Genomic DNA, 14,268 nt, shown 5'->3' on the forward strand with positions numbered 1-14,268 from the left:
TAACTGAGTATTATTAATCGTTTTATCTAAATCTTGGCTAGAAAGCAAATAATTGTTTTTCCCAAATTGTCCAAAAAAAATCCTTCTAATAATGGCAGTGCATGACAGAATGATTTTATAAAATGCTGGTATGGATCCATCAGATGCTTTCCTGTTAATAAACCTGGACTCTGATATCAAAGTTACTTTTGACATCCTTACACAGTGTTAAACCCCCTTTCAATGATAGGAGCAAGGTCACAGCAGTTCCAGTGCCCACTTTGAGTCATTGAATGGCCAACTCCAAGGCAAATTAAAGTAAAAGTTCAAGATTTTAGGAAATACGCTCTTTATGCTAAACTAAGCTAGCAGGCTATAGCTTTATTTTTGGCGTGCATACACAAGAGTGTGTATCAGTCTTCTCATCTGCCAGAAAGTGGAGAAGTGTATTTCCCAAAAGATTGAACAATTTCTTTAAAGGTACAATGAGTAGGATTTGTCTATTGTAGATTCCCAATGCCGGCCCAAAAAAACCTAATTAGCCAACAAGTTTAGCAATCTTCACACCCTGGAGCGAATGTGTAGTATGGAGTATACAAAAGTAGGTTTTTGACTATTATTGAATGACAGGAAAACATGCAATATTATGATAGATATCATTCTTTTTCATTCATTCAATATACGTGGGGGGCTGGAGCCAATCCCAGCTGACATTGGGCAAGAGGCGAGGTACACCCTGGACAAGTCGCCAGACTATCGCCGGGCAGACACAATCACTCCTACGGGCAATTTAAACTCACCAATTAAACCTAGTTGCATTTTTTTGGAGTGTGGGATGGACATGTTTTGGACATTTTTGGACATGCAAACTCCACACAGAAGAGCCGCAGGCCAGAGTCAAACCGGCGACCCTCTTGTTGTGAGGGAAGAGTGCTACACTACCGTGCAGACCCTAGATATCATTCATAGGAAAATAGGAAAATCTTACTCATTGTGCTTTTAGGTCTGGTTTCATTGCATTTGATCATTTCCAGATCATGAACTCTGGTCTGTGTTAACATGGTCATATAAGTCCATGTGCAGATCAACAGACAACTGTAACAGTATGAATCGTGTCATTAGCAATAAGTTGTATTACAGCGACCACATCTTAAACTGAAATCACAGGTACAGTTGTAGTAACTGTCCTAAAGCAGTTTAAATACTCATTTTGATACACAGCACTGCAAAAAGTCTGTGCCTCAACTCGTGATCAATGTCCCGGCTCTTCAAAGGGGTCAAAGCAGAGAAAACCTCATGAAAGTCTTTGAGTTCTTGTGCATTTACAGACAGACACTGTCTGAGTGACAGTTCTGTCATCAAAGTCTGCACTCTCTATAATAAAAAAAAGTTCATAGGGTTTACCATATTATGTTCTTCACATAAAGAAGTCAGAAATGACACAGAGACAGAAATGGGTTTAAAAAAACATCATTAATTGACGTAGTAAAGCCAGTAGATGATGTTGAAGAGGGAGAAGCTGAAGGGGAATATTATCCGTGACCATCTGTCGATGGCGTTCACATCGGTGAGGTCTGGGATTTTGATTTTGAGCTGCGAGGATCGCCTCCGCAGACGGGTTTTCTTTAGATGCATGTTCCTGTCCAGACTGTGTTGGCCGGACTCGCGCACCCCGCTCGGCTTCCTGTACTGGACCCCCGAGTTGTCGAACACCATGGAGGAGGAGTTGTGGGTCTCGCTCACGGTGGTTGTGATCTCATTCCCTCCCACCTCGTTGTGGATCTCCAAGGTTGTCAGCAAAATGTTCCCCTGGGAGTCGACCTAGGCACAACAGACAGGAGCGGTGTTAAAAATGGTGCTGCAGGCTGAGGCTGCGGTGACTGATGACACGTGTGCAGCATGTGTCAGGCCCCGGGGCCGCCGTCTTCCAGCAGGCTGACAGATTACAGCGCAGGAAACAGAGAGCGGCCTTCATAACCAGGTTTCCTGTCCCAAAGTTAAATGACTTCGCACAAATCTGCTCAAGGTTGGACTGGATGGCTCTAATACTAATGTCATGACAGCTACGGCTTCACACACAAAAACATTCATAAATCATTCAGAGCTATGTGGCAAAAATAGAGGCACAATATGTACACAGTCATATAACAACGTGGTTACAAGACATGAGAGGAAGTGACAAGGTGGATATTTATTTTCTTACTCTGTCGACTTTTGTGCAAACTGGTGACAGAAACTGGTCCTATTCCATAAAATACCAACCCCAGACCTCCTGTATTTTACAGCTGGTTATTTGTAGACCCTACATTGTGAACAAACTTTTTGTATATAATAATATACAAAAAGTATTTAATCACAGCAAATTTCTGGAGGAGATAAATATCCAAACAGCTAGGTCAAATCCTCACCTGAAAGGTAAATAGAATATGCAACTTTTCTGTTTCTAAAATGTCTGGCTTATATAATATAAAAGGGGTTTTATCCTTAATACCTCATATAATTTATACAGCATTCATTACAAACACATCAATTTTATGGAGAATGTTTTAACAGCAGCATGCTTGCCAAATAAACACTAACAAAGACATAATTCTGTCTCAAAGTTCATGTCTATTCATTTAATTTTTTTTTCATACGATACAGCAACAGATGTATTTCAGCCCGAAGTAGACTCATAGGGTGAACAGTGAAATGAATTTAATCCCTGTGCATTATGACACATATATATATTTCTTATATATGTGTATGTTTCTGTGTACTGTAGCTTGTTAGTGTTTGTGTTATGGATTCCATCAGTACACTGTGTTCTGGGTTTTTAATGATCTAATAAACTAACACTAGGTATTTATTAGTTGTATATAGGGATGGGCATTTGAAAAAAACCTGCCAACGCCAGCATCTAAAAATCTTTAATTGCTATGTTTTTATACATACTCCTGTATGATAATAACATGTATCGATGGGCAAAATAAAAAATATGTACAGTACTATGCAAAAGCCTGTTTTGATAATGGGCACTTTTATTTTGAAAGTATGAAAAGTTTGTTTCATGTTTTTGCCCCTGAAGAGGAATGCGATTAGTTTTCACAGTAATCTTGCAGTAATTCATGCTAGCAAGGTTTGATACAGTAAGCTCGTTTTACTCAAATTAATACTCTTGTATTTCTGTGTGTTTTATAATTGTTATTGCAACTTTTAGTTTGCAAACTGTCACTTTAACCAACTTAATTCTCAGCTCATTAGCTTATTGACATATGGCCGCAGAACTGAACGCTCGGCCATGTTTCAGTTTAGTGAGTACTGATACGCAGTCAGAGATAAAATTAAAATTAACAAATACACAGATCGATTAAAAATTCCACGTGATCGACCAAATTATTAACGACCATTAATCGATTCATTGTTCCCATCCCTAGTTGTGTATGTTATATGATTATGTTATATCAGGGGTGGGCAATTAATTTCCCCAAGGGGCCACATGACCAATACCACGAAGGTTGTGGGGGCCGGACGAAAACTCTGAACTAAATTCTGCTCAATATTAATTTAATCACTTTATAAAATACAGTAAATTATCTGGTTTTGAGCTGCTACTGATAAGAATACATGTTATGATAAGAATGTTAATGAGGCTAAAGTAAATCAAAAATCACTATATCACTTTTCCATTTATTTTAAACACAACTGTAAATTACCTTTAGCAAGGTTCCTATTGGTGTTTTTGTATTATATAGCTTGTTTGTATATTTTATAGGTGTTTTACAATGTTGTGATGCTTTTATTTTGAAAAGATGCCGTCCAGTGTGAAACAGGTGCTTTAATTTTGAAAGGATGTGACAGGAAATAACAGGTGGAACGGTTAAATGAAAAACGAACGGTAAATAATGAGTGCGTCGTAATTCATATAAAGTTGATATAAAGTATCAAAAAGGTTTCTATAGTGGCTGGCTGACAGGGCACAAGGTTTGTTGGAGTTTATTTTCTTCTGTCATATATATTAGTGGCTATATTTGTTGTCTTAACTATAGTAAAAGTGCTTGTTTGCTCAATTGCTAATGCTAATGTTTGTTATTGCCCTTACGGTGGATTCGCAAGGTGACCAAGGAATGTCTTATTTTTATTTCCATGGAACTATGATTTTAAATAAATTAATAAATGCTACTAAACATACATTCAAACCACAAAAACAATATAGAGCATGTATGTTTTGCAGTAAACCAGTAATTTATTAACTTTATGCAAAAAGCAATACGTGTTTTTGACAAGGTACCGAGGTAACTCGGGTAACTCAGATATACGTAAATCGCCTTCAAAATAAAAGCGCTGCGGTTGTATTGATTTCTAATTTCTGGGTAACCTCATGCGTGCCGGACAAGAACAGCCAACGGGTCGGATGTGGCCCGTGGGCCGCCCAATGCCCAGGTCTGTGTTCTATGATATGTCTATGTTTATGTTTATGATAGAATGATTTGTTGTATATCAGGTACAGGATATCAGGGCTACAAACACATAACGACAGTAAAACACCACAGAGAAAAAGGGAATGTAAAGAGGAATATATGTATATGTGCTGGTGATGTGATTGGAATGGCTGACTGACATGTGATTAAACATGTTCCTGGGTTAAATGAGGGGTCAAACTTCGCCCTGCAGCAGCAAAGTTTCAGTGGATGTTTCACAGATGTGACACAACAGGCAGTGACAGACACTCACCCGCTGTGAGTGGCGACGCCCTTCTACCTGATTGGACTGTTTAACAGACGAAGACTTGCAATTGCCTCCTTCCAGAAGGGACTAGCCAGGAGAAACACAGAGAGAAACCCCTTTGTCTGAGCTGTGGTCAGGTGTCAGCTCAGGTGTTCAGGAGGCTGAGACCCCTCAGAGAGGACATTGAGGGACACAGGAAGTTGTTCGACTGTCCAGCGTTGACATTAATTACATATAATTATACCATGGATAAAGAGAATAGCTCCACATGGTAAACAACCTCATGTACAGTGCATGTCAACAGTCTTATCTATTTTTGTCTTGACTTATTTGTTGACGTACTTTGCTATATATTTCCTATATTTTTACACATTATACTATACTCACTATTTATTCACTATAAGCAGTGATGAAATGTAATAGTACATTGACTCAGGTACTGTACTTAAGTACAGTTCTGAGGTACTTGTACTTTACTTGAGTGATTCCATTTATTGTAACAGCTTTAGTTACTTTTCAGCTTGTGATTTAACATGAAAAACATGATCAATTTTAAATGATTCGACTTTTTCTTTTTTTCAATTAAACCTCATAAAAGTATATTAAGTAGTTGAAATGAGCCCTGTCTTTACAAAAAAGCATCAACAAAAATAATCTAATAATATGTTTGGAATAAATATAAAACAATCTAAGTGGGTCTATTCTGCATAAAAGTACTTTTTATACTTTAAGTACATGTTGATGCGGATACTTTTTTACTTTTACTTAAGTAAGGTTTGAATGCAGGACATATGTGTGGTATTTTAATGTATTTGGTATTTAGTAAGGGATCTGAATACTTCTTCCACCACAGCAGTATGCATATACATATATATATATATATATATATATATATATATATATATGTAGTTGTTTTTTTCTGTTTACCTCCACTCTTATACTAGTTGTATATCTCTTATTTTATTTATTCAAGTTTTTTTTTTTTTTTAAATCTTATTTTCACTTCTTTGTTTATTTGTACTTATTTCTGTCTTTGTGCTGCTGAAACACCTGAATAAACTCCTCTGGGTATCCATAAAGGCTTGTTATATTTTATCTAATCCCTGGTGTTAAAGGTTGACATTACATTTCTCTCATCCACAGTGACATTACACCACTGTGGATAGCCAAACTAAGACATTTTCAAATTTATTGATAATGCAGAGCCCCACAAAAAAAGAGTTGTTTGACTGAAGTTAGTTAAAAAATGTTTATCTGTGTGAATGATGAGTGTAACTTGACTCTGCTGTTTGGAAATGATTCTCACCTTGGGTCCATCAAATTTATCCCGGTCATTATTTGCTTTCTGTGCCTTCTCAGCCAGTTTCTTCTGCATCTGAGGGCCTCTTCCAAAGAAGATGTAGTTGACGAAGGCATATTCCAGCAGAGCCAGGAAGACGAACACGAAGCAGCCCATCAGGTACATGTCTATAGCTTTGACATAGGGGATCTTGGGTAGCGTCTCTCTTAAATGGGTGTTGATGGTCGTCATGGTCAGGACAGTGGTGATCCCTGGAGGGAAAAAAAGGTTTTGAAAACACACACAACTAACCTGAAATACTAACTGCACAGTCATGAAAAAATAGAGATGCAGTCTTCCAGAGACAGACTTTGTCTCTGTGCTTTATCAGTGCTCTGACCTTTTAGATACGTTTCAGGCATTTTATTCCTTTCACCTTTAGTTTGTCCTTTGTGCACAAACTCAGTCACACTAAAGGATATACAGTAGGTACTTTTTGATGTCAATAAATACTGTGGACAGACATGGTTGTTATTGTTACTCGTGGATGTGGATACTGTGCGGCCACTCGGCCTGAAAGGCATTTTCTCCATAGACCACCACCATAATAAAAGACATCTGTAATACTGTTGACGGATCAATTATTTCAATTATTGTAATTAGTGCATGAGTGCATGACATCATCCCACTGTAAAATCTATGGCTGAGTGGTAACACACAGGGGCGAGGCCAGGAGGAGAGACAGTCATGAGGCAACAGACCAGAAATACCCCTTTTCCACCAAAGCAGTTCCAGGGCCGGTTCGGAGCCTGTGCCTGATCTCGAACCAGTTACTCACTTTTCGACAGCCAAAGAACTGACTCTCAGCCAGGAAAACTGGTTCCAGAGGAGCACCAACTCTTTGCTGGTCTTGAACCAGGAACCGCTTGCGTCAGGGGCAGGGGTGGGATAACCATGACCAACAAGACCAACTTAAGTGTAAGTGTAAGTGTATCATTCATTTTATTTTATTATTTGGTTGATATGGGCTAGTGTTAACAGGCTAGCATTAGCTTACAACAAAGGCTAAAACCAACATCTTACATTCAGTGTTAATAAGAATGTATTTGCCATCCATAGCAATCAAGACGAGCAGCACAAATGTGTTGTACCAGTCGTGTTTGGATGCCAAGTAGGTTCAGAAAGCCAGGAGCAAAATTTGTAAAGAGACAATGTAGTCTGTCATTGTTGTTATTATACATGCTGAGAGAGTGGAGATGTTTCCAGACGTACAGTGACTTAATGACTTGGCTCTTGAGCCTGTGGAAGAGCACACAGGTTCAAAAATGGTTCGCAAGTTGAACCAACTGCGAACCAGCTCCAGCATCAGCCCAGCAAAAGGAACAGGTTTGGTCAAAAAAGGGGTAAAGTGGCATATTCCCCAGCCCTAGGTCCAGTTGCCTACAGAGTCTTGATTTATATGCAGTTATCATTTGTTAAAAATTGTATGACAGTCAGCGTTACCAGATCATATTCCTGCCGACAGACCTCCATGTGAAGAAGTCCAGCTTGCGCGGCTCACAAAAAGTATCTTTTAGCGTTTCTTTAATTAAAACTGTAATCAAAAATCAATTTGTTTTGCATTAAATGGGCTAAAATGAAGTTATACTCATCAGAGGGCCATAAAGTCATTAAGAGACAGCACTGTACTTTTCTGTCAAGGTCTCACCGTGAGTCATTTTCATCAGGAGCAGGTAAAAAACATTTCCATCACACCTGATTATTAAACCATTAAAAGCCTTGAAACTGTTTAGATGAAAGTTCCCAGAAGCCTCTTTGGCAAGTTTGAATTTACTCAGGTTGGATAAGCAGAAAACGCTCCCCGCTGTATGACTTACAGCTCATGTAGCATACGAGTGAACACAGTCAGCAGATACACAATAAACAGCAGTGTAGTAATTCTCTCGATAATGTGCACCATCAACAATAAATGTGTCCGTGTTGTTTCTGTGTCTCCTGGATGGCTCACCAACCTGGACGCTGTGTCTATTTCTGTCGACGGCTTACATAATTAAACCAAAAATGTTGCACTGTACAGAGCTGTATGTGTGGGGGTGTTAAGAGCACTGTGGGTTTATGGCATTGATTTCTGCAGAACAAAGGGAGGACTAAGAATCTAAACTCTCTCAGAGCTCAGAGGAGAGGGTTACTCAACATATCCCTGAAATATTTTCAGTGCAGTACTGTGGAGTTTACTGCTGTCTCTGACATGATCAGCTAAAGGTACAGATAAGATAAGGTGTCAAAACAACAAGTAGAATTTTATTCTTTCACATATCCCTCCTACTGATACACACACCACACACATGCATTTCAGAGAGATCAGTTTGGGGGTTTGGTGCCTTGCTCAAGAGCACTTTGGGGAGATGTTGGGCACTGAACGGCCCACAAATTGAGGAACACAATACTAACTAACTAAATGTGGGGGAAAAAAATCCATACAGCATAGTATCGCAATATTTTGCTTGGCAATATTGTATCGATTTGTGGCCACCACGTATCAATATTTTTACGATAGCAGGCTCACTTTTAGGAATATACTGGAGATACTGGTATCATATGAAACTAGAAGACCTTAGGAATCAATTGGCACATCAGGAAAACGTGTCGGGTAGTTGTTGAAATAACGCTGCCAAGTTAAGCTTATGTTTCATTAAAAAAAAATAGAGCAGTGAAGCTTGAAGGTGAGGAAAGTTTGATAAAATGCTGCAGTTGTAATTGTACATACATGTTTGATATCAGTTCAGTTGTTTGACTGAATACTATATTGGTCAGTCTGTGGGTTTGACTCTCATTGTGGAGAAATAAAAAGACTGAAGTGAGATGAATAGACCGAGAATTTTCTCTTATTTGACAAAACAATTCTTGATTAAATTTAATTTTGTGGACACAAAATGCAGTTAAACAGTTAAATCGCAATATATTGTATCGAAACTCACCATATCGCAAAATGCTTTAAATACCAATAATATCGTATCATGACTCAAGTATCGGGATATAATCGTATCATGGGGCCTCTGGGGATCCCCGCTTCTATCACCCAGGGACTGGGACAAATTATGAAATTACATAAAATAATGTCCTGATGCCTACAAATTGCATTCTTATGCAGATATCTGTTTATAAAGTTTATGTTATCATGAATTTAGTCACAAAGTTAAGGTAATTATTTCAATACGAGTCAGTAGGGAATATCAAAAATGTGAACAGTGTTTTAGGCAAACTCACGGAGCTAACTTTAGCTTATTTAACACACTGGTGATAGCTGCTAAAAATCTGTCAGTGTCGGCAAAATTGATAGTCATCGGTTAGAAATAAGAGGCCTAAAAATGTATTTTTATTATTTTCTTCTGAATACTACAGATAATATCGATTGCTTTTTTGCTCCTATTTAATATTAGGTTATTATTATTATTATTATTATTATTATTATACATATTCTTTTATTTATTTATTTTTATTTATATGCATTCATTTTTCTTCTTTTGCAGAGGATGTTGAAAATGAGCAAACATGTCAATAAGAAAAAAAAGATGCCTGAATTTATCTCCCTCTTTCTAATATCAAAGATGAATTGTTTTCAAAATTAGTAAGAATTTGATATTAAATTTGCCACCAATGACTAGCAAACTGTCAATTTCCTGATGTATTCAACAATGACATTCTCAGTAAACACACAGTAAGTATATAAAGCCTAAAGGTTTTGCTGGAAGTCTAGTTTTCCTGAGGAAACTCAAACCACCATAACAGCCAAGACACTGACACCTACAGTGAATAATCAATCACAGGCTGTGATTGAATTTGGGTAGTACAGTAAGTGTAAATGCTCTCTAACTGCATTGATCTCACAGTGTATCAGACAGTGGAGGTGATACAGCAGACTGACTGTACATAGCTGACCCTGTATGTCCAAATCCTCACCAGGCCCCTCAAAGTCAAACCCATGCTGTTACCCTTCTGACCTGGAAAAAGTCATTCACACTCTCATATTCTCCCGTTCTCTCTGTTCATCTCCCAGAAATACCTTTCTTGCCTCCAACTGGTTCTGAACGCAGCAGCTTGGCTGCTTACCGTTTTTACAGACGACATCACATCACCCCGATTTTAGCTTCTTTGCACTGACTCCCTGTTCGTTTTAGGATTGATTTTAGCTTTTACTTATCACTTTTAAAGCTCTTTTAGGTCTGGCTCCTAGCTATTTAACAGAATTATTAACTTCATACGCGGCTGTGGCTCAGTTGGTAGAGTGGACGCACATTGACTGGAATGTTTGTGGTTCGATCCTTGACCACGGCAGCGTCCATGTTGAAGTATACTTGAGCAAGATACTGAACCCCAAATTGCTCCCGATGCTGCATTCATTGATTTGTGAATGAATTTCCAATGGTGGCAGGTGGCACCATTATAGGATAGCCTCGGCCACCAATATGAATGTATGTGTGAATGGGTGAATGAGCGTAGTGTGTAGTGTAACGCGATTTGGATAAAATCGCTATATAAGTGCACACCATTTACCATTCCATACAAGCCGACCCGTCTCCTTAGATCCAGTGTTGTAGCACTCGAGATCGGTCTTGGTATCGCTTTTTGAAGATCTCGGAATTGACTGCATTTATACTCGGTCTTGTCTTGGTCTCGGACAAAGCAGACTCAGGATTTTATTTCAAGACCAGTCAAGACCACAACTGTGCATTTTTGGATTTACCTGTTAATATTATTATTGTATTTAGCTTAAATCGTATTGCTTCGAGTACAACCAATAGCATAACATGTATCATTTGATACATGTTATCATTGTTCACCGTTAACAGCTGTCACCCTCAAAGGTGCATGTGAGTGACAGGAGGCCGTAATAAAATTGGTTACCTGAACCACAAAGGTTTTTTGTGCACAACTATAAAAAAAAAAAGAAAACACAGCAACTTGTAAATTCTGCAGAGCAACGCTAACGGAGACAGCTGGGACTGAACTTGGTCTTGGACTCGGCCTCAGCCTGACTTGGTCTTGGTCTTGTCTTGGTCTCGATACACCGTGGTCTTGGTATTGACTTGGTCTTGGTTTAGGTGGTCTTGACAACACTGCTACATTCCAAAGTCAAAACTGAAGCCAAAGGTGACCGTCTTCCTTTTTAGTTCTTCACTTATTACTTTTTTACTCCTTTTACTTTTTATTTTCTGTGTATCTGAGAATGTCTTGTGATTGTTCCTGCTCTGTCTTTTATTGTTTTTCTTTAAATGTAAGAATGTTTTTTAGCCTTTTGGCATCATTCTCTTTGTAATTAACTGCTCGAAGTCGTAAGCTGCCTTTTTTAAAATGTGCTATATAAATAAAGTTGTTATTATTATTATAAAATGTAGTACTTTATCATTAAATCACAGAGACTACATTAGTGGGATCTAATGAGTGCAGTTATAACATGCTCTTCCTAGCAAACACTAGATGCTGAATGAGGATTTCCATTAAGGCAGAGATCAATGCAGTAAGGGGTGGTGGGGTGTTTTCCAGTGGTGGACTTAGCCTCGTGTTTGTCTCAGTGGAAAGTGTGAGTCTAAGACCCAGTCCAGTCTCCTATTACACCTCAGAGCTGCAGCCTCAAACAGACTGACATGAACACAGAGAATATTCTCAATCTGTTCATATCAGTGGTGGGATGTAACTAAGTACATTTACTCAAGTACTGTACTTAAGGACAATTTTGAGATACCTGTACTTCACTCGAGCATTTCCATTTATGTAATTATATACTTCTACCCCACTACATTTTGAGGCAAATATTCTACTTTTTACTCCACTCCATTTAGCTGCCAGCTTTAGTTACTTTTCAGGTCAAGATTTAACATAAAAAACATAATACAATTAAAATGATTACGCATTTTTATTAATTCAACCACATAAAAGTATATTAAGTGGTTAAAATTTGCCCTTCCTTGACAACAGTAAATAAAAGATTGCATAAATGCAAAAACAATAAAACAATTATACATTTCAACAATCTGAGTGTGTTCATTCTGCATAGTGAATACTTTTGATACTTTAAGTACATTTTGATGCTGATACTTTTGTACTTTTACTTCAGTAAGTTTTGAATGCGGGACTTTTACTTGTAGTGGAGCAATTTCACAGTGTGGTATTAACAATCATTTTTCTCCATTGCCTCTACCCTCTATGATACTAGTGCTGTTACGATACATATAAATACATCTAAAAAACAACAACTTCACAGGCATATTGATATTGGCGTGTATGTTCTTTAATATGAACCAATATGAAAACCTTAATCATAGCATATCCTGTATAATGCTCAGTGTTCTATCATATTTTGAAATATTTTACTCATAATAGATAGATCTTTATTTGTCACCGTCACCAGTACAAATAAACAACCAGTGCGAATTCCATAAAAAAATAAAATAAAATCCCTGAAAATATAAAATAGCTAAAATGCCAGAAGGTAATAATAATTAAAAAAAAAACATAATTATATATACTTATAAAACTTAATAATAAATAAAAGCAGTATTCATACCGACCTTCTTTGAACTACAGTTGGATAAAAACTGTTAAGTAAGTTGTTATGATTGTAATGTTTGTTTTGTTGTTACGATTGCTTTAACTATGCACCTTAAGCAGTCACACTCCCAATTCCATTGTATAGTTGACTATATAATGACAATAAAGGCTATTTGATTTGTAGAAATCTATGTAAGAAAATTATGCTTGGGGTCATTTAGAATTTGTGTCATATAGCTATTAATTTCATTTTCAGCAATTGACTGATACAGAAAATAAAGTAATGATGTTATTTGGCTATTTATTTAACATTTTTCCTTTCATTATTTAAATGGACAATTATTTATTTACCTATTAGTTTTCTTTTTATTTTCTTAGTGTTAATTTCTAGAATGTGTTGACAATGTAACACAGTGTTTGTATAGTGTATAATAATATAAAAAGATGTTAATTGATGCTTGAATAGGTTATTCGTTTATGAAAGCTGTCTTCTGTGTTCATTGCGTGGTCATATCTGTGCACGATACACATGGTAAAAGAGACTCCACAGTAATATTGAAGTGGAAAGGATCACCTCCAGTTAGTTTTTAGAAACATAAATAAAACTGAATTGTAAAGGTCAGATCCCCTGTTTATGTCCTCTGCTGGCCGACAAAGTCCCACCTATCATCCTCTCAGGTCACAGAGCGCTAAATTACATGAACTTGACATGATCTTCCAACAAACGCTCAATCAACTGTAGAGCGTCTCTGAGGGGGAAGTGAGGCCATCAATCATAAATGTATCTCAGAGTCACAGTTTCTGCTGTGTAGCCATCAATTCAGACCTTCTCACTCGCACACCATCTCTTTCTTTTGTTTCCATTTCCTTTTTTTAATTATCTGTGTATAACTACCTGTGTCCAGTTATGGTAAAGTATTTGCAGATTGCTGGTTAGTGTTTAGGCAAGAGAGGAAAGTGACAGATAAAGAGATGGAATAGTCTCCTCCTTACAGACATGTCTACTTGATGCTGATAACATGCAGTTTAAGGCAAAAACCACATTGTTGCCCACTGTATTTGAATATTTGTGCATACTGGGCACCCTAAACTTTAAATTAAATAAATTATAAATATTCACTGGAAAGCTGAGACCATTGTGCTTTCAATAAGCCCACTTTAATTCATGTCGGATGATGTCAGTTCCCCCTTCTGTGACCTCAGGGATAATCACAGCATCATGAAGGGCTTTTAGAAGATGTTTAATATATCATAAAAATTGTTCATTTTGGCACAATATTCAGTTTTGTTCCCAATATATTTATCAACACATCTGCTAAATTTGGTGCTTTTATCACAAAATTGTTATAATATATTGAGCTATGCCGCCGCACTAAGAGGATATTGCACCGAAGAGGATATTGCACCGAAGAGAAAACTGGAGCAAAAAAAGAAGAGCCTCCACTGGGAACAGTGTTATATTATATTATAATATTTCACAGGTTGACTTCCAATGTAGGCCTGGGGGATTATATGATCTCAATTAGTAATTGCGAGAAATTCCTGGTCGATAACGGTGATCAGCTGTGAGCATATTTACTTCTTCTTCTATTCAAACATATCGGTTTGTCACTTGCCAAAGAAGTAAAGAGAAAGACTGAACGTGGAGCTAAATGTGGAGCTGAGGGCAGCGAAATATGTCAGCCATGACTTGGAGCAATAAACCAGGGAAGAACAGGTGAATGTTGGGAAAGAGCAAAGAAAATTATAATCTG

The 14,268-nt window shown here is 37.5% G+C and overlaps 1 protein-coding gene across 5 annotated transcripts in view; it reads right to left on the reverse strand.

Moving 5' to 3' along the window:
• Positions 1 to 438: 438 nt before the first annotated feature.
• gabrb3 (gamma-aminobutyric acid type A receptor subunit beta3) overlaps positions 439 to 14,268 on the reverse strand; it is a 70,452-nt gene continuing 56,622 nt past the window's right edge. For 2 of the 5 annotated variants that reach the window (XM_059340483.1, XM_059340482.1), the window contains 2 exons: positions 5,993 to 6,237; positions 439 to 1,800 (listed from right to left, as the gene is read on the reverse strand). In XM_059340483.1, the coding sequence (XP_059196466.1) occupies positions 1,453 to 1,800; positions 5,993 to 6,237 (593 nt within the window). In that variant the 3' untranslated portion in view covers positions 439 to 1,452. Of the gene's footprint in view, positions 1,801 to 4,692; positions 4,774 to 5,696; positions 6,238 to 14,268 lie in introns of those variants that run through there. The other 3 variants (XM_059340485.1, XM_059340487.1, XM_059340484.1) reach the window with 3 other exon arrangements.

Source organism: Centropristis striata, chromosome 9 (genome assembly GCF_030273125.1).
Source record: "Centropristis striata isolate RG_2023a ecotype Rhode Island chromosome 9, C.striata_1.0, whole genome shotgun sequence".
NCBI lineage: Eukaryota > Metazoa > Chordata > Actinopteri > Perciformes > Serranidae > Centropristis > Centropristis striata.